At 37.1% G+C, this 16,963-nt stretch overlaps 3 protein-coding genes across 4 annotated transcripts; 1 reads left to right on the forward strand and 2 right to left on the reverse strand.

Moving 5' to 3' along the window:
* Nucleotides 1-1,063: 1,063 nt before the first annotated feature.
* On the reverse strand, nt 1,064-4,741 carry LOC18606751 (beta-amylase 1, chloroplastic-like). 2 transcript variants are annotated; one of them, XM_088805055.1, is made up of 5 exons: nt 3,972-4,741; nt 2,506-2,716; nt 2,245-2,388; nt 1,557-2,114; nt 1,064-1,430 (listed from the first exon to the last, which is right to left on the reverse strand). In XM_088805055.1, exons 1-5 carry the CDS (start codon nt 4,493-4,495, stop codon nt 1,320-1,322), a joined length of 1,548 nt encoding a protein of 515 aa, XP_088661181.1. In that variant the 5' UTR covers nt 4,496-4,741; the 3' UTR covers nt 1,064-1,319. The 2 variants fall into 2 exon arrangements, with proteins under 2 accessions (XP_088661181.1, XP_017972235.2); XM_018116746.2 differs by having other exon boundaries at nt 1,064-2,114; nt 3,972-4,738.
* A 2,206-nt stretch (nt 4,742-6,947) lies between these two features.
* Nucleotides 6,948-10,475, forward strand: LOC18606752 (luminal-binding protein 5). Its single transcript, XM_007040534.3, has 8 exons — nt 6,948-7,145; nt 7,712-7,979; nt 8,069-8,283; nt 8,382-8,624; nt 8,707-9,186; nt 9,308-9,462; nt 9,571-9,653; nt 9,746-10,475. The coding sequence occupies exons 1-8, from the start codon at nt 7,088-7,090 to the stop codon at nt 10,239-10,241; spliced, it is 1,998 nt and encodes a 665-aa protein (XP_007040596.3). The 5' UTR covers nt 6,948-7,087; the 3' UTR covers nt 10,242-10,475.
* A 675-nt stretch (nt 10,476-11,150) lies between these two features.
* Nucleotides 11,151-16,946, reverse strand: LOC18606753 (carbon-nitrogen hydrolase family protein). The gene is made up of 14 exons (XM_007040535.3): nt 16,799-16,946; nt 16,506-16,714; nt 15,850-16,155; nt 15,348-15,571; nt 15,016-15,119; nt 14,524-14,658; nt 14,259-14,427; nt 13,947-14,082; nt 13,173-13,311; nt 12,746-12,922; nt 12,447-12,614; nt 12,219-12,314; nt 11,661-11,789; nt 11,151-11,566 (listed from the first exon to the last, which is right to left on the reverse strand). Exons 2-14 carry the CDS (start codon nt 16,697-16,699, stop codon nt 11,345-11,347), a joined length of 2,199 nt encoding a protein of 732 aa, XP_007040597.2. The 5' UTR covers nt 16,700-16,714; nt 16,799-16,946; the 3' UTR covers nt 11,151-11,344.
* Between the last annotated feature and the right edge of the window lie 17 nt (nt 16,947-16,963).

Below are 16,963 nucleotides of genomic sequence, written 5' to 3' on the forward strand. Positions count from 1 at the left end.
TCACCTTGCTGATGCTCTCTCTTCTTAATGAACCCTTTGTTTTAATTGAATCCATTGGCTGAATGTTTGATACTCCCTGTATGTTACTCCCAAGCCTCACTCTTTTGCTCACAATCATACAATTATTGAATCCCAACCTTGCATACATACATGCACTCTGCTATCAAGTGAGTGTTTTCCAAAGGAGTATATGATTTCCAAGGCTCAAACCAGAATATACTATAAAATACCAATCCATCAATGTTGGAAAGCCAAAACTAACGGATGAGGCTCCTCTCGGTTCTAGCACAGGCAAAGGAGAGCCCTCCAGATAAGTGGTCTCCATCACCATCAGATATGCTGATTGTTGGTTGTGATGGTTCTTTCAGACGAGAAGACAGATCAGACAAGGCATCATTATAGATGTCAGGAATTAAATTGGGAACACATTAAATGCAGGGTTGCTGCCTGTTCTACTTTAGAAGTTGGGCCTTTGCATTTAGACAAGCACTAAATATGGCAAATTATGAAGATCAACAACCTGATTGCTTGAAAACCATGTGGGAAGTAGTATTGGTATCCATTGTACGTGGTTCCACGATTTCGCTTCGTTTGTTTGTTTTTTTCTTTTTTTAACTCAACCAATCACCTAAAAGAAAAGTGCCCACCAAGTATTACGCCCATCAATAGTTCACGGACTTAGGTTTTGCCCCCTAGAGGAGGCCAGCTGGATGTAGAATTTCATAATCTTAGCTATATCACATGCTTATATCCTGCATGACGACTAAGTTTAATTCTTATCATGCTTACTTCCGGAGGGGAATTGAGGGTAGGAGAACATTCGAAGACGTCAGAAGGGGAAGGGTGGTGAATAACACCCTGCCTAATCTTGAATCTTTAAAGGCAACTCACGCCCTAATAAAGCTAACCTCACATTGCTCTTATTGTGTATGCTGAGCTCCCTAAGACTACAATCATTCCTCATAGAGGATTCTAATCCCCTGGAGACTGCTAAATGCCACCAGATCTTCAACTTGCCAAATCATATAAGAAACAGAAATCCCATCGTCTACAAGCCAAAGAATTTGGATTACATGTACAGATTCATTAGAAGTCAACCATTTCAAAAATCTCAGGAAGGCAATATGTCATCATACAGTGAATAATTGTGTCAAAAAGATTCAAGACTTGAGAAAGCATAGTAAAAAATAAAATGATGCATTACTACACATTTCACAGCAATGGATCAGATATCATCAGTAATCTAAATGTATACACATCTGTGGATAGAGCAAGTATAAGGTTTCCCTTGATGATGTAGCTTGTAAGCACATTCTGCCTTAGCAATATGCAAAAGTCGTTCCAATTTTGTCAACACCTGATGTGGAGGACCAGTGCACATCATCTTCAATGCCTAAGTTGGCTCGAAAAGTATTGGCATCAGACATTTGCTTCACAAAACGAACAAAACGGATCCAATTACGATTATCAAATAAGTTTTTGTCCATCCTCTCAAAGTTGAATGAAAGGGAGTACTTTTCTAGACCATATGAATAGAATTTTAACATTTTGAGCACCTGTTGAAATGATTCATCATCAAAAGTAGTTGCATAATTTTCTCCCTCTAGTGGTACATCACAAACCTTTGCAGCCAACAGAAGCTGCCTGAGAAATCCCTCTGGACTACTTACAGGGTTTCTCTTTTTCTCTTCTGCATCTTGCCTTTCAAAACCAGTGCAGCACAGTGTAAACCCATACCGAGCAAACATGCGAGCAATAGGAAGGTATCCATCTCTGGTGGAAGTATTATAGTAGCCAGCTGTTAGCTCCGATGGATGAGACTGTGTGTCATAATGCCAGTATATCGCTGCCACTTTTGCTGATTTATTAACTTCAGTACCCTGAAAAATGCTCTCAGCTTCCCTACATATAATCTCCCCATGCCAAAGAAGCATCCCTGAGTACCATTCAAGAAAAAATTTACCATATGGTGTATTCCATGAACCATTATCACTTCCAAAAAAGTCAGTATTTTCAGGATTTTGAATCAAATTGCTAGCACCAACAGGACCCCCATTGCCCCATTCAGGCATCCCAATGTCTTTAGCGCAGGCATTCAGAGATGCCAGCATATACTGTGCAAAGCAAATGTGGGGAAAAATCAATATAAGTATTGATGTCATTATGAGAATGAAAACTCCTAATTCCTAAAGGCACAAGTACAGATCCACATGCAAACTTACTGTGCTTAACCTTTCCACTTACCTTATCATAGCATTGAAACTCTCCAAGTTCATGTGAGTGCCAAGACCATGTCAGCTTTTCAGAAGTGCACGAAGGATACCTTAGTTCAAATTTGCACAAAGGATACCTTAGTTCACCAGAAGGACCCATCCCAACTTGGATTCCCTGCATAATAATAAACACTATAATAAAATGCCTAATTTATATATACATCCAGGAATCTGCAATTTATATTCATGACTACAGAATATAGTGAACTGAAGTTTCATGGTATTATCTTACAGTAATTATAAAACCAAGAAAATGTCCAAAGGTGTCTCTGAAGTTCCTCATGAAATCTGCATATGCTTGGAGGGGTGAGCGTCCCCGCAAGACAGGAAGAGTATCACATCCCAGGGAAATATATTCCATATTTCTTCTACCAAATTTGTCAGCATATGCTAAATCAGGATTTTTCTGAATCTCCTCAAGCACCCAACGAGGGAGAGAAATCCTTCAACATATAAAAAAAAAAGTAAGTTTCAGAACCACCAGCATATAGGCAAAAAAGGTATGAACAAGGAACAATTAACAGTTCAAAAATTGAAGCAAAAGAACTCTTCATTTGGACCAACACTACAAGCAAAGAGATGAAAGATAACACCATTAATAGAAATTCATGTTGCATCTACCACCCAATAGCAGCTGACAAAAACATATAGAACTCAATCTTCATTAGATTCCTTTAACTCCAAAAGTTGAACAAAGAAGTAGCTTGGATGTCAGTGTTCAGTGACCAGACACTACTCTGGAGTACCTACACTTCCACAGCTAAGATGGAGGCCATTGGTCAAAAAACCATATAAGGTTCTTCCATCTTTTTGGCTGGGTTAAAGTGACTGACTAGAGACAACATTAAAAAACCTCAAAGCAAATAGCACCATCACCATTCCAGAACATTACAATTTATGATCTCCAACACCATAAGGTTCTATACTTGGCCATATTAGATTTTTACTTTATTTCAGCTTAGGTTCCTCTTGCAATCAAAAACCAGCGAAATACAATAGGAAAGCATTGTGGCAATGTCTTCCATTCATCCTGTAATGTCATGAAGATGTGAACTCTGATGATGAGAGAAGAGACTGGTGGGCAGTGAAAGCCTAACGAAACCAAAGATGAATTAGAAAATTCAACAACTCAAACCAAACAACTGACATTAGGCACATTTTAGCTGAGGTTATTGACTGGACAAAGATAAATGGTAACAAATACTTATGAAGTAATATTGCTTCCTGGAAGATAGTTATCCTGAAAAAGAACAAATAAATTAAGATAATGTGAATGGTGTGATAATCCTTTGATGTCCAACTGCAATTTAAAATGTTTGAAGAGCCCAAGAATGGCGTGTATCTATTACCAGCTAATGAACAAGATGTCAAACTAACAAGAAACCAAGAATTAAAGGTTTGTGAAGAAAAGAAAACTGTCACTGTCCAACAGTGACAGAAGAAACAATTGAAACAACTCCAATTAAATGTATGGCTACTAGGCTAGGTAATGTCAATGTCAACAACAAGCTATTAATTCAGCAATATCACATTGAACGTGCGTGAACATTCAAGATTCAACTAAAAGTATTGACTGAAACATTCATAAAAAGTAATCAAACTCAAGAATTCAATATATCATCGGCATTTCACATTTTTTTTATTTAGAAAAACAGATAAAGATTACGGAATTCTGTTGGAAACCGCGATGAAACGCACCAGTGAGGGTCATCAGGTCCCGTACCGCACTGATGAAAAGCCATAACGACCCTAACCTTCAATCCGCTGCGCATGGCCAACTCCACCAGCTCCTTGTACCCATGCCAATTGTAAACTCCAGGCGCATATCTCTCAACCAGTCCCCACCAAATCTCCAGCACCACGCCTTCCACCCCAGCGTCAGCCAACGCATGGAGCGAATAGGACATGGTCTTTGCGTTCCACAACTGTCCCACCGTAGGACCCACCGCGTCCATGGGGAGCTTCACGTACACTGGGGACCCTTCCTGCCAGCCCCTTTGTTGAAACTCGTACTGAACGTCGCCATCCTGGGAGGATCTTGACGAATTTAGACTCGACGCAATGGAGAGCCGTTTGACGCAAGGTAGAGACTGGCGGTGGTGGCGACGCGTAAACGCAACGGAAGGAAACCACGTCAGGCGATTGGAAATGCAAGACTCGGCGGCGCCTCTGCAACGGAAAGAAACCGAAAAGCTTGGTGCAGACGGAGAAGCGACCGCCATCAAAACGGATTCTTTCTTTTTCCGGTTTGTATAATCAGGGCCGGAAATGTTGACGAATGGCGATCTTTTTGCTTTAAATTTTGCAGGAAAATTGTGAGAAAATGAAAAAGAGCGAGTGAGAGAGAGCGAGCGAGAGAGACAGAGACAGAGTTCGTTAGGACTCGGAGAATCAGCGAACCAGAGAGTGCAGTGAGAGACAGAGTTGTTTGTACACCACGCCAAATTCAGCTTCGATTTTTTGTCAAATAGTTTTCAAAGCGTCGATGAGGATTTGGGAGTCGTGTAAGTAAGACAGGTGGAGCGCAGGGATTGGAAGACAATATCATCTGTTTGATTGATTGGACGGGTAGCTGTTAGAAGGACCGTTAATTTTGGTGGCTTAAGCGTTAAGGTTTTTAGAGAGAAAAGCCGCGAAATTACGATCAATCAATTCATAATGCTCTTTGCTTGACTTGGACGCGGCAATGAGGTTGCGGGCCTAGGCAGGCCACTCCATACCAGCCTAACAGGCCCAACTCCTTTTGTTTCTAGTTGGTAGGGCTTTGAACTTTCTTTTTTCACACCAAGACATCACTTTCATGTTGTGTCCTGCCTAATCGATTTGGCTTTCGCCCTTTCTTCACATGTTAATGGTCAACAATGCCATTGCCACCATGTTTAGGACTTTATTTATGTCATATCTACAAGAAATAATGTGAGTATTGGATATATAAATACAAATATTCTACTATTTATTAAATATATTTTTTATATTAAAAATATGAACATGTGACAAGTGGTATTTTGAATATTTACTGGTATAGAGCCCATTAGAGATTTAAATGACAAAATAAACCATGTATAAGTCTCTCTCTTCTATATGTAAAAAAAATCTGTGCAATAGAAACCTTTTATCACCTATATTAAGTATGTTTTTTGAATTAAAAATATAAACTCATAACATTTATCTGTTTATAATAATAATAATAATATAAATATTACCTAAACTTAAATTTTTTTATTTATAAAAACTATCATATCTATTATTAATAAATTTATCTATTTTGTAAATATAAAAAATTATATATAATATATATATTATATCTAAAGATGTCAATGGGACGAGTTGAGGATGAGTAGTGCATTCCTCGTCCTTTACCACAATTCATTGACCTTTTCCTTATTCTCGTCCTCGCATCGTAGAGAAATTTCCTCCCCATCCTCACCTCCATGAAGATCTAGAGGGATTTCTATTTCTAGTCGATTTATTTCATAATTTATAAAAAAAATTTAAATAATAAATTTAAAATAACTAAAAACACACATATGCTAAAATAAGTACAAATTCAAATTACAAAACTAACCAAAGAAAATTGTATATATTTATTTTTACCAAATTATACATATTTTATTTTTATAGTAGACATATAAAAGTGATTTTTTTTTATCATTTCATGAATATAAAAATCTCAAACAAATTAATAATCTATAAAATTATAATATACATTAATAATTATATATATCGGGGGTGAGGCGAGGAGGGGACTATGTTACATGTCCTTGATGAAGAATTTAATTTTCTCCCATTCTCGAATTTTAATCTCCAAATCCACCATTTTTCAAGTTAATGTATCAAATTTCTCATTGAGTTTGGGTGAAATTAACATATTTAATTGTATCGAACGAGTTTCATCCAATTTGTAAAAAAAAAAAAATTAATTAGATTGAATGGTTTTTATTAACAAATATTTTTTAATTCTAATAAAAATAAACATTTTATAAATTAATATTACAAAATTTCAATTATATATAATTAAAATATTATATTATAATTGTTACAAGAAAATAAATATTATATTATAAAATTATATATATTGTTACAAGGATAAATGAAGTATATATACAAAAAGTTAAATTTTATTAAAGTCTAACTCTAACTAGTTAATAGTGTTTCTAATTAGTTAATAATATTGTAATCTAAGTGCATAATTAAAAACGGTTGTAATCTAATTAACTAACTAGCAAACTAATAATATCGTACTTTAATTGTATCACTGAATTATTCTATTTATACAATTATCTAACAATAATCATCTTTTATTTATAAACAATTAAATTTACATTTTAATGAAATATTTTTATTTTATATAATTGTCCTATAAAAATAAATAAAAAAATATTTATCCGCAATGCAACTTACAATAAATACTAATATTTCATAATTGTCCAACGTGACCAACGGGTTTTGAAAAGCAAACGAGTGGGAGGTGGACACGCGAAAATCTGGGGAAAATAAACGGCCACGATCTCCCCAACACAAGATCTAATTTCATTGGCTCCCAAATCCGTCCTCGAAACTTTATTGGTCCACGTCACTACCGATGACATGTTCTCTCATTTTACAACCTTCCGGTACATTTACGTTAGACGCGGACGCTTCAAATATAAAAGGCTCGAACCGCGACTCCCCCTCACTCTCACATCTTAAAACGAAAGTCCCGTTCGGAAAAATACCTCTTAATCGTAAAGGGTACAACGAATTCGACTTTCAGAGAAAAAGCTCAAAGAGATTTCTGCGAGGAGGGAGAGAGAGATAAGAGTTGAGGACGCGCGATGGCGGACTCGTGGAGAGCAAGCGGCTCTTTAGTGGTTCTAGCGATAGTCTTGTCCGGTGAGTTATTGGTTTGCTAGATCTGCTTGTTTTCCCGTGATTATGTGACCTCTGATCCTTTCTCTTTTTGAGAGGAATGTAATAGATCTAATTCTGTGTGATGATTTTCTTGCTCTTAAATCGATGCATACTTAGATCTGATTTAGTTTCCACGGTTCTAATGATGCATTAGATTGTGAACTGAGAGTTTCAGCAATCTCATAAGTCTAATCCTTTGATTTTCTCTCCATGATCGTTAGTAAGCAAGGTTGAGTTTGAAATTTGAACTAATTAATGAAAATCCTGTGTTTCGCTTAATTTTTTTTTCATTTATGTTAAATATCTTAACATATAATTTATGAATATTATGCACGAGAATGTTCTAGAAAGTTCGTTAGGATTCTGTTTTAGTTTGAAATGTGGTACACGTGGCAGTTTTGCCAAATCTGATCTTGATCTCTAATTCAAGACAGAATTTACTTTTAATCACGTGGGTGGACATTATGATTGCACTAAAAAATGATCATAAATAAAGTTACTAAAATGGCTTTATAATGGTATTAACGTTGTGTAAGCTTTGCAAACAGGATGTCTCTTTGCAATCTCGATTGCAAAAGAGGAAGCCACGAAATTGGGAACTGTCATTGGAATTGATCTTGGTACTACTTATTCTTGTGTTGGTGTTTACAAGAATGGTCATGTCGAAATCATAGCCAATGACCAAGGAAACCGTATTACACCATCATGGGTGGCTTTCACTGACAATGAGAGACTGATCGGTGAGGCTGCAAAGAACCAGGCAGCTGTTAACGCAGAGAGAACCATCTTTGATGTCAAGAGACTTATTGGGAGAAAGTAATTCACATTCTTCTCATGTTTTTATGTTTCATTTTTAGGGGTTGATTGGAGTGTAATGCTTATTGGGGCACTTTTGTTCTTTACAGGTTTGAGGACAAGGAGGTTCAGAAGGACATGAAACTTGTTCCATATAAGATTGTGAACAAGGATGGAAAGCCTTATATTCAAGTACAGATTAAGGATGGAGAAACCAAGGTATTCTCTCCTGAGGAGATCAGTGCCATGGTTCTGACTAAGATGAAGGAAACAGCTGAAGCTTTCCTTGGGAAGAAAATTAAGGATGCAGTGGTCACTGTTCCTGGTGAGTGCATTATAAGAAACAACGATCTCTGCTGGAAAAAGATTCTGTTTGTCTAATCCTGGATTATGCTCACATTTATATCTTTGTTTGATTTGCAGCTTACTTCAATGATGCCCAGAGGCAGGCCACCAAGGATGCTGGCATTATTGCTGGGCTCAATGTTGCAAGAATTATCAATGAACCAACTGCAGCTGCCATTGCCTATGGTTTGGACAAGAAGGGTGGAGAGAAAAACATTCTTGTCTTTGATCTTGGTGGTGGGACATTTGATGTCAGTATCTTGACAATTGACAATGGTGTATTTGAGGTTCTTTCCACAAATGGAGACACTCATTTGGGAGGTAAGCATCTTTATCGTTTTCTTTTAGCCTTTTAAAAATTGTTTTTATTGTGGGTTTTTGCTTATGGTCATTTTTCTTGTAGGCGAGGATTTTGACCAGAGGATTATGGAGTACTTTATCAAACTTATCAAGAAAAAGCATGGAAAGGATATCAGCAAGGACAACAGAGCTCTTGGGAAGCTTAGGAGGGAAGCTGAGCGTGCCAAGAGAGCTCTCAGCAGCCAGCACCAGGTCCGTGTGGAGATTGAATCACTTTTTGACGGTATTGATTTCTCTGAGCCACTGACCAGGGCTCGCTTTGAGGAGTTGAACAATGACCTGTTCAGAAAGACCATGGGACCTGTGAAGAAAGCAATGGAAGATGCTGGTTTGGAGAAACGCCAAATTGATGAGATTGTTCTTGTAGGTGGAAGCACTAGAATTCCAAAGGTTCAACAGCTCCTTAAGGACTACTTTGAGGGAAAGGAGCCCAACAAGGGTGTTAACCCAGATGAAGCAGTTGCTTATGGTGCTGCTGTACAAGGAGGCATCTTGAGTGGAGAGGGTGGTGATGAAACCAAAGGTACATTTTCTTGTCCTGTAACTGACTATATAAGTTTATAACCATACAGGCCTATAGCTGATGAAACTGTTCCAATCAAATGAACTATGGCTGATATCTGTGTGCAATGCTGTATGCACAGATATTCTTCTTCTTGATGTGGCTCCACTGACACTTGGTATTGAGACTGTTGGTGGGGTAATGACCAAGTTGATTCCCAGAAACACTGTTATCCCAACCAAGAAGTCACAAGTTTTCACCACTTATCAGGATCAGCAGACCACTGTCTCCATTCAGGTATCTTACAGGCTTGTCATTTAAACTTAGAAATGCTGGAGAATTGTTTTTTTATGCTCCACTGAAATACGTGGAACCTTATTTGAACTGCTTGTGGTTGATTGTCAGGTCTTTGAGGGTGAAAGGAGTCTTACAAAGGATTGTAGGTTGCTTGGGAAATTTGATCTTACTGGAATTCCGCCAGCTCCAAGGTTTACTCTCTTTTTCATTAATTCTCTTTCATGTTGTCTGCAAATCTTCACTTGAATTTACCCACTGACTGTTTGATCCCTCAATTGCACAGGGGAACTCCTCAAATTGAAGTCACATTCGAAGTTGATGCAAATGGTATCTTAAATGTTAAGGCAGAAGACAAGGGCACAGGAAAATCAGAGAAGATCACTATCACCAATGATAAGGGTCGTCTGAGCCAGGAGGAGATTGACAGAATGGTTCGCGAGGCAGAAGAATTTGCCGAGGAGGACAAGAAGGTGAAGGAAAAGATCGATGCTCGCAACAGCCTGGAGACCTATGTCTACAACATGAAAAACCAGATTAATGACAAGGACAAGCTTGCTGACAAGCTTGAATCCGATGAGAAGGAGAAAGTTGAAACAGCCGTGAAGGAAGCCCTTGAGTGGCTGGATGACAACCAGAGTGCTGAGAAGGAAGAGTACGAGGAGAAGCTCAAGGAGGTTGAGGCTGTCTGCAACCCTATCATCACCGCAGTATATCAAAGATCTGGTGGAGCCCCAGGGGGTGAATCAACTGAAGAGGATGACTCGCATGATGAACTCTAAAAATCTCTAAATTAAATTTGACTGCTGCGGAACAAGCACGGGGGTGATAAAGATAAGAGAGAGCATAGGTTAGGTGAGGTGAGGATACTGTAATTTTTCTCATGGTAGGGGTTAAAAAGGGAGAAATATTCCCCTCTCTTCGCTTGTTTTTTGGGTGAAGATACGCTTGAAGGGATTTTTTGTTATCATTATTTTGTATTTTGCTCCTTTTATGTGGAAGAACACTTTTTCTAATTCCTGTGTATCCTGAAATTTCGATGGGGTAAGTTGTTGACTTCAATGTCTTCATCAGAGCAAAAATAAATGGCCAGCCCACACACCTTATGGTTTGGGTTTGTCTCGTAGAATACTGTGAGCCTCTGATCCTTGAGGTTCAAGAAAAGATAAGCCTTGGATTATACGAGATAAGTCTGGGATTTATAAGCAATGGTCCTCTTTCATTTAAAATATTGGTTTTTTGAATAAAAAAAATGAGTTAAGTAGTTTAGACATGAAGCCGACGTAAATACGACTCAAGATGGGTGTCACGAATTTTACAAATAAATCTTGAATTTAGTAATGATTTTACATATGTTATATTAAATTGAAAATTTAAATTCATGACATAAAACGTTACTCGAATGAAAATTTTTAATTATGATAAGAAAAACAACTGTTATCACTCGAATTAATCAATCCAAACAATTATGATATCAAGAATAATTACCGTCACCCAAACCAATCAATTCAAAAAAATTTTTTTTTTTTGAATTATTGTGAACTCGGTTCTTTTATTTTTTAAAGTTAATTTTGATTTTAAGACACAAATATATTTATGCGTAAAAGGTTATCTAACAAGTTGACACCAGCTAAATGTTTCAAACTGGTCTCAAAATTTCATTCTCAATGGTAGTTTCCGAATATTAGAAATTGAACACTTCAATTTTTCCACTTTTTTATTGAGATAATTTATTTCTTCTACACATCTTGACGACATATTTCTATTAAAATCAGTAAAAAAAAAAAAAACAAATTGGGGTGAGTTTAGATGAGTTTGTTGCAACTTCTATAAGTGGATTTTGTTCTATAAAATAGAGAATGAGGGCAAAGTTATTTGCACTGAACTAAAGGCCAGCTTTAGGATCGCCGGAGGCTGCTGCCACAACTCCCATTCCACCAACACCTGATGTATCACCCAATTTTCCGTGCTCACCTGACTCCTTAAAAGCAACTTTGTCACCATCTAACTCTTGCACAAGTTCATGGATCTTGCGAAACTGATATGGCCATCTTGCATTGTAAAGGAACTGACGGAGATCGAACCGATTATCCTCAGGTGAATAGCTCTGCAGGAAGGAGTACAAAAGAAATAACAGAAAAACATCACCATTAACTTCAAAACAAAACAAAAAATTATCAATGCCTTTGAAGTTGACATACCTCAGCGTGATATGAAGGTGTTAATACAGTCATTTTGTGTCGGTTTATGGAATAGTACTTGAAGAAGTGTTTTACTTTATCAGCCACCTCTGATGGAGTTAAGCTTGCACCCCATTTGTAGCAAAGATTCTACAACAAATAAGACAATAGCAGAAAACTAAGTATCTGCAATGAAGCAACAGATTGTGACAGGCACATTTTTGAACCACGCCAACACTTTTTTTTTTGACTTTCTTCATGCACTACCTTTCACGTTTGCAGTTATCCTTGTTTCTGTAGTTTAATCCACATGTTGGAGTTACCAATTTCAAGCTCATGGAATATATATGGTCTACTGTTATCCATATTTAAGTAAATAAGATTATGTTTAAATATGATTCAAGAGATCTACTAGGCATTCAAGTGGGAGTTGAGTTGATGAAAGTATGAAATTTAAAGGGGAGAAAACCCCCTTCCATGGGGATTATACATAGCCATCACATCTACGAGGCATTGACATATTTAAAGACCACGAAACATTGAAGGCTATTTAGTAGATAAGGAGTTCAAATATCAAACCTTGAACATTGATACTGGACCACAGCGGAAAATTTTCCTCAGCCTCCCATAGACTGATAGCTCCTCATATGTCATTCCCATGTCTACTTCATCCAGCTGTTTCATGCAGAAGATAGAGTTAAATCTTTTGTCTTTTGAACTTAATTTTGATGATTTTAGTACAAAAGAAAAACAAATTATGAAGCCTTTCAGAATTTTAATAAATTATAAAGGTTCAGGAAATGATACCTGGCTGTAGTTAGAACGAATGGGCTCCAGTTCAGCAGTGGGTGGAGCTGCTTCGATTTCTGCCAGGGATGAGTAACCAAGATGGTTGGCAGCCCATCGCAAAAATATCCGAAGATCCTGCTTGCTAATGCTTCCAATTGGGTTTATATCAGCTGCGCTGCAGTCATACTGTAAAAAATACTAAAAGTAAATTCCTGCAAGAATTCTTTTTTAACATATACTTATTGACTACGGTGACATGAATAAAACACTGATTATATATACCTAACAAGGGGGGAAAATAGAAAAAGGTCTAGTACCTTTGTAAGGTAACCACGTAATGCTTCATCCACATTAGAGCTTCCTAAAACAAGATAAAACCCTTTTTTATTGTGAACCCAGGGCAGCAATGATGCTAACATAAAAGCTAGCACCATTCTGATTCGAGCTTGGATGTTCTGCAACCCCAAGTTCTCAACATTGGATCCCCCATCAACCTGCAAAATGGAAAATAATCATTTCAGACACATATCTGTCAAAAACGTTTGGTTAAAGAATAATTTTCCCCGATATTATATTTCTTCAAGAAGATAATTAAAAGACATTTCCAAGAGATGATTGATGGTATTTGGCACTCAGGGACAAAATGTACTAGTATTATGCCTAAGCTACCACAGAATGGCTATGGCATCTGCTGGGCCACCTATAGAAGAAAATAAGAAAATAACTTGTCATCACAAAGTTAACCTTATAGCGTGGTCGTTTCCCAGTAAGAGTCTGAAACAAAGATAGCAGAGATGAAACAACACCATCTATGCAAACGTCAAGATGCCATGAACCAATCTCATCTGCTAAAACCTTAGCCCGCATCTTTGTGGCTTCAGAACTGCAATAAATGAAACCCCACTTAATTTCTATACGGTAAGATTTCAAGAATATGAAGCTGCAATTATTCTGAAATAGAAATATCTTCCTTGAAAAGAACAATTAACTTAAACTGAAAAAAATTGTGTTTAGGTGATATGTACTACTAATAAATACATCAAATACTCTAAAGACCTCGAATTGTTAGTAGGAAATTGAAAAAAATTTTCAGGATGATTTTTATTGAAAGCAAACATGTAGATGGCATGGCTCTCCTAAACTTTCTAGTAAAACAATAAATCACTCCAAGAAATACAAACAAAGTTTTCTGATTCTTCTTTTAATCTTCTGACTAGATAGTCAACATCAACTGTGAATGGAACAAGAAGTTTCTAGTAAGCCCTAAGAAAAAACAATGGTATAAATAATAGGTCACAAATTTCTTGAAGAGCAACCAAAATTGGGAGTTACTAGAATTGTAACAATCTACATCAAGTGCCAAATGATCATTCATACTGAATTAAGAAATTTTGTTGTAATAGTAATGCTCATTTTCCCCCTGTAATGCTAATACTTAGTACCATCTATAGTGCCAACAGAACAAAGTTATTACTAGCTTGAAGAAAGATGAGCAATAGATCCATTTTGTGAACTCACCTATTTTCAGAACCCATGTATACTGTATAAAATATGCGTTTAGCGAATTCCTTGCTGTCAGTAGGAAACTGCCCATCAGTGTAATTCCCGATCCATATTGCATCAGCTTTAACTTGTTCATCGCCATTTGCAATTTCTGAAACATGCAAGCACAAAATCAAAAAACAGAAAATATGCTACGGAAGACTTGTCACTCAGGTTTTAATGACAGGAAATAATTCTTCTTTAAGGAACTGAACTTCTTAAATCCTATATAAAAGCAGAAAAGATGAAGTGCTAGTGAGCAGCATATTATGAAATCCTAACACTAACCTTTGACAACAAGTTGGCACATGCATCCAACTATAGCTGCTACAGAGGAACTGTCTGCGCCACCAGAAAGTGGAAGCAGAAACCCAGAAGCTCCACTTCTTCTTAAATAATCCCATAGCCAGCAGCCAGGACCAAATGCTATTTCTTCCTCAGGAGAATGATACATGATCTACAATTCATAAATAATCCAATTAGGTAATAAGTGACTGGTGATACTGGAAATAATTTTGATTTTCACAACAATGTTTTCTGACCGAGAACAAACCTTCTGTGGGCTGGAAAGTAACATTTTCAGGTCAAAAGGTCGGCAAATATTGTAAGGCACTGTTACTGATGATACTCTGTTTTTGCAACTTGCTTGTTCTTGAAAACTACTTATAGATCCTCTTAAACTAGCAACCTGTCATACACAAAGAAATGCAAGAAGTGTAATAAGACATTATAAACACAACATTAGAAAAAAGGTGAATTCTAAGTTGCCACCAAGTTGCATGAATAGGATCTTCTTTGTGACCATTAGGCATTAGTAGTAGTTAGTACTTAATAATTGCATCCATGTTAATTCTTTATCAGACTTCTTGTGGAAGAAATTCTCATATTGGAAATCATCTTTTTTCTTTTTTTGCCCTTCTCTTTTCTGCATCAAACCTTAAAATGGCATATAGTTTACTAAAAGCATTCAAGGTTTCAGCGAAGAGAACTTTCTCAATACCCGACAACCATGCACACAATGAACGAGTGCAAGGTTACAACCTACCGCATCTAGATCTACTTGAGCAACCACAACCTCAATATCCTTCAAGGAGAACTGTGAGCCTTGAGCAACCACCTCTCCATTCACAACAACACAACAACAACCATCTGAAACAAATAAATTACTGCTCAATAAACCAAACAATATCTTTTACATGAAAGAAAACATTTTCTAAGGAGCAGAAAAGATAATGCAAAAACCAAAGCAAGCATACTACTAAAATATATAGTGCATTGAATGCTATGCTAAAGTCTAGATTGACATCACCACTAAGTAAAATGTGCGAAATAATAAAATCAAACAAATTTATAGTGCATTAGCAGCAAGTCATTTACCATAATATAGCCGACCACCATCACAGCCCTGGTGGTTACTGTACATATATACCCCTCCACGAGTATGAGTAGCACCAATAAAAGCCCGAAGCCGAAGATCTAACTTCCTCAATTGGTGGTGACTTCCACTGGCATTCAAGAAAACTTCGACTCCATTCAATGCAAGCTCAGCATGGGGAGGAATAGGAGTAAAAAGCTCTTCACAAATTTCAGCCGCAACAGCTCTAACAAGAAGTAAAACAGCCTGAATATTATCATTTCATCAAGAATCCAGTGACCAAGTTTCCCATGATATGCAGCGTAACCTACTTGCATATGAAGTTACATTTGCATCATTACATAGAAGAGACATGACCCTTCTGATGATTTATGTGTATGGATAAGTGAATAATGCCTAATCAATAGGTAATCCAGTTAAGACGTCTTTATTGGCTAAGACAGAAAAGTTGAAAACTTAATACTATCAAACTAATAAAAGCAGAACCAGCAATGTTATGCTTACGTGTCCAAAAACTGAATGTATCCATAACCAAAAGGCACTGATTTCTGCGACAAGGCCTCAGAAATCTCAGGTGGGATCTGAAATTCTACAAGCTGGTCCTCTTGCTTCCACGTTGTAAACCACCGAAGCTCCCTGTAATTGCCATCATTTGCAAGCCACATCTTTGGCCGTATCATGACAATTTTCCGGTTAAAACAAAAAACTTGACAATTATAACGCTCTGATCCTTTAATAATAGGCATTCCTATGCTGCACAGTATGCCATCCGTCCAATCACCAAGCAGTATTTCTTTCAAGCACTCCCAGCTGCAAATAAATAACCCCAAGTGTCATTTCAGAGAAGCAAAGTATCATCACCTGCAAGACTACAAGACCAACTAAGGAATTTTTTGGGACAGTGAATCTACCAATCATTATCCTTGAGAACAAAAAGGGGTACCTTCCTAATTAAAAATACCAAAATGTTTCAGTTTACATAGAGAAAACTTAGCAAAAAACTAATAGCATATGCCGCATCCCATCAAAGAAGCAATGTACTTCAATTTAATTCTAAGCACCAACAAACGACTGATAATCCAAGTTCTAAGAACACCAAAAATCAAGGCAAAGTTCCATGAATCTTTGAAGAAAAAACCCAGAAAAAAGGAAAAACTTACGCGTGATTGACTGTATCTAGTTCCAAGAAATGATCTTCACAGCCATAGCCAGTGATTTCGAGCTCGGGTCCAAGCCTGATGACAGCACCAGCTTCTTTGGCTCTTGATATGGATTCCTTAATGTGCTTCAAATTGCAGTCAAAATCCATTGCCCATTGGTTCAGATTACACGTGGCTACTTTCAACAGCCTCATCTTCCAAACAAACTCCTTAAAAAAAACAAAACCAACAATTTCAGTCCATTGAATGAATCACTTGATAAACAAATTTAAAAGCATAGAAGAAGAACTAACGGCGGACACGAAATACGAGGTGGGTGATGTTTCGATAGGACAGAGAATTAGCGACCTTGTGTTTGGTATCAGATTCTGTTTATATAGGATTTTAGAGAGAGAGAGAGAGAAAGAGAGAGAGAGAGAGAGAGAGACTTTGAATTTGGGTTAACGGGTACTAGGCTC

This window comes from Theobroma cacao, chromosome 3 (assembly GCF_053813885.1).
Source record: "Theobroma cacao isolate CCN51 chromosome 3, ASM5381388v1, whole genome shotgun sequence".
Lineage (NCBI taxonomy): Eukaryota > Viridiplantae > Streptophyta > Magnoliopsida > Malvales > Malvaceae > Theobroma > Theobroma cacao.

Bases quoted from the DNA above. Each gene is read 5' to 3' on its own strand.
- LOC18606753 (XM_007040535.3), bottom strand. From the start codon at position 16,699: ATGAGGCTGTTGAAAGTAGCCACGTGTAATCTGAACCAATGGGCAATG. The intron at 15,572-15,849 runs GTAAGCATAACA...ACTTCTTGTTAG, and splicing joins TACATTCAGTTTTTGGACAC to AGCTGTTGCGGCTGAAATTT. The intron at 11,567-11,660 runs GTATGTCAACTT...TCCTTCCTGCAG, and splicing joins CACCTTCATATCACGCTGAG to AGCTATTCACCTGAGGATAA.
- LOC18606752 (XM_007040534.3), top strand. From the start codon at position 7,088: ATGGCGGACTCGTGGAGAGCAAGCGGCTCTTTAGTGGTTCTAGCGATA. The intron at 9,187-9,307 runs GTACATTTTCTT...CTGTATGCACAG, and splicing joins GGGTGGTGATGAAACCAAAG to ATATTCTTCTTCTTGATGTG. The intron at 9,463-9,570 runs GTATCTTACAGG...GTTGATTGTCAG, and splicing joins AGACCACTGTCTCCATTCAG to GTCTTTGAGGGTGAAAGGAG.
- LOC18606751 (XM_018116746.2), bottom strand. From the start codon at position 4,495: ATGGCGGTCGCTTCTCCGTCTGCACCAAGCTTTTCGGTTTCTTTCCGT. The intron at 2,717-3,971 runs GTGCGTTTCATC...TATATGTTGAAG, and splicing joins GGACCTGATGACCCTCACTG to GATTTCTCTCCCTCGTTGGG. The intron at 2,389-2,505 runs GTAAGATAATAC...ATTATTATGCAG, and splicing joins TTCTTGGTTTTATAATTACT to GGAATCCAAGTTGGGATGGG.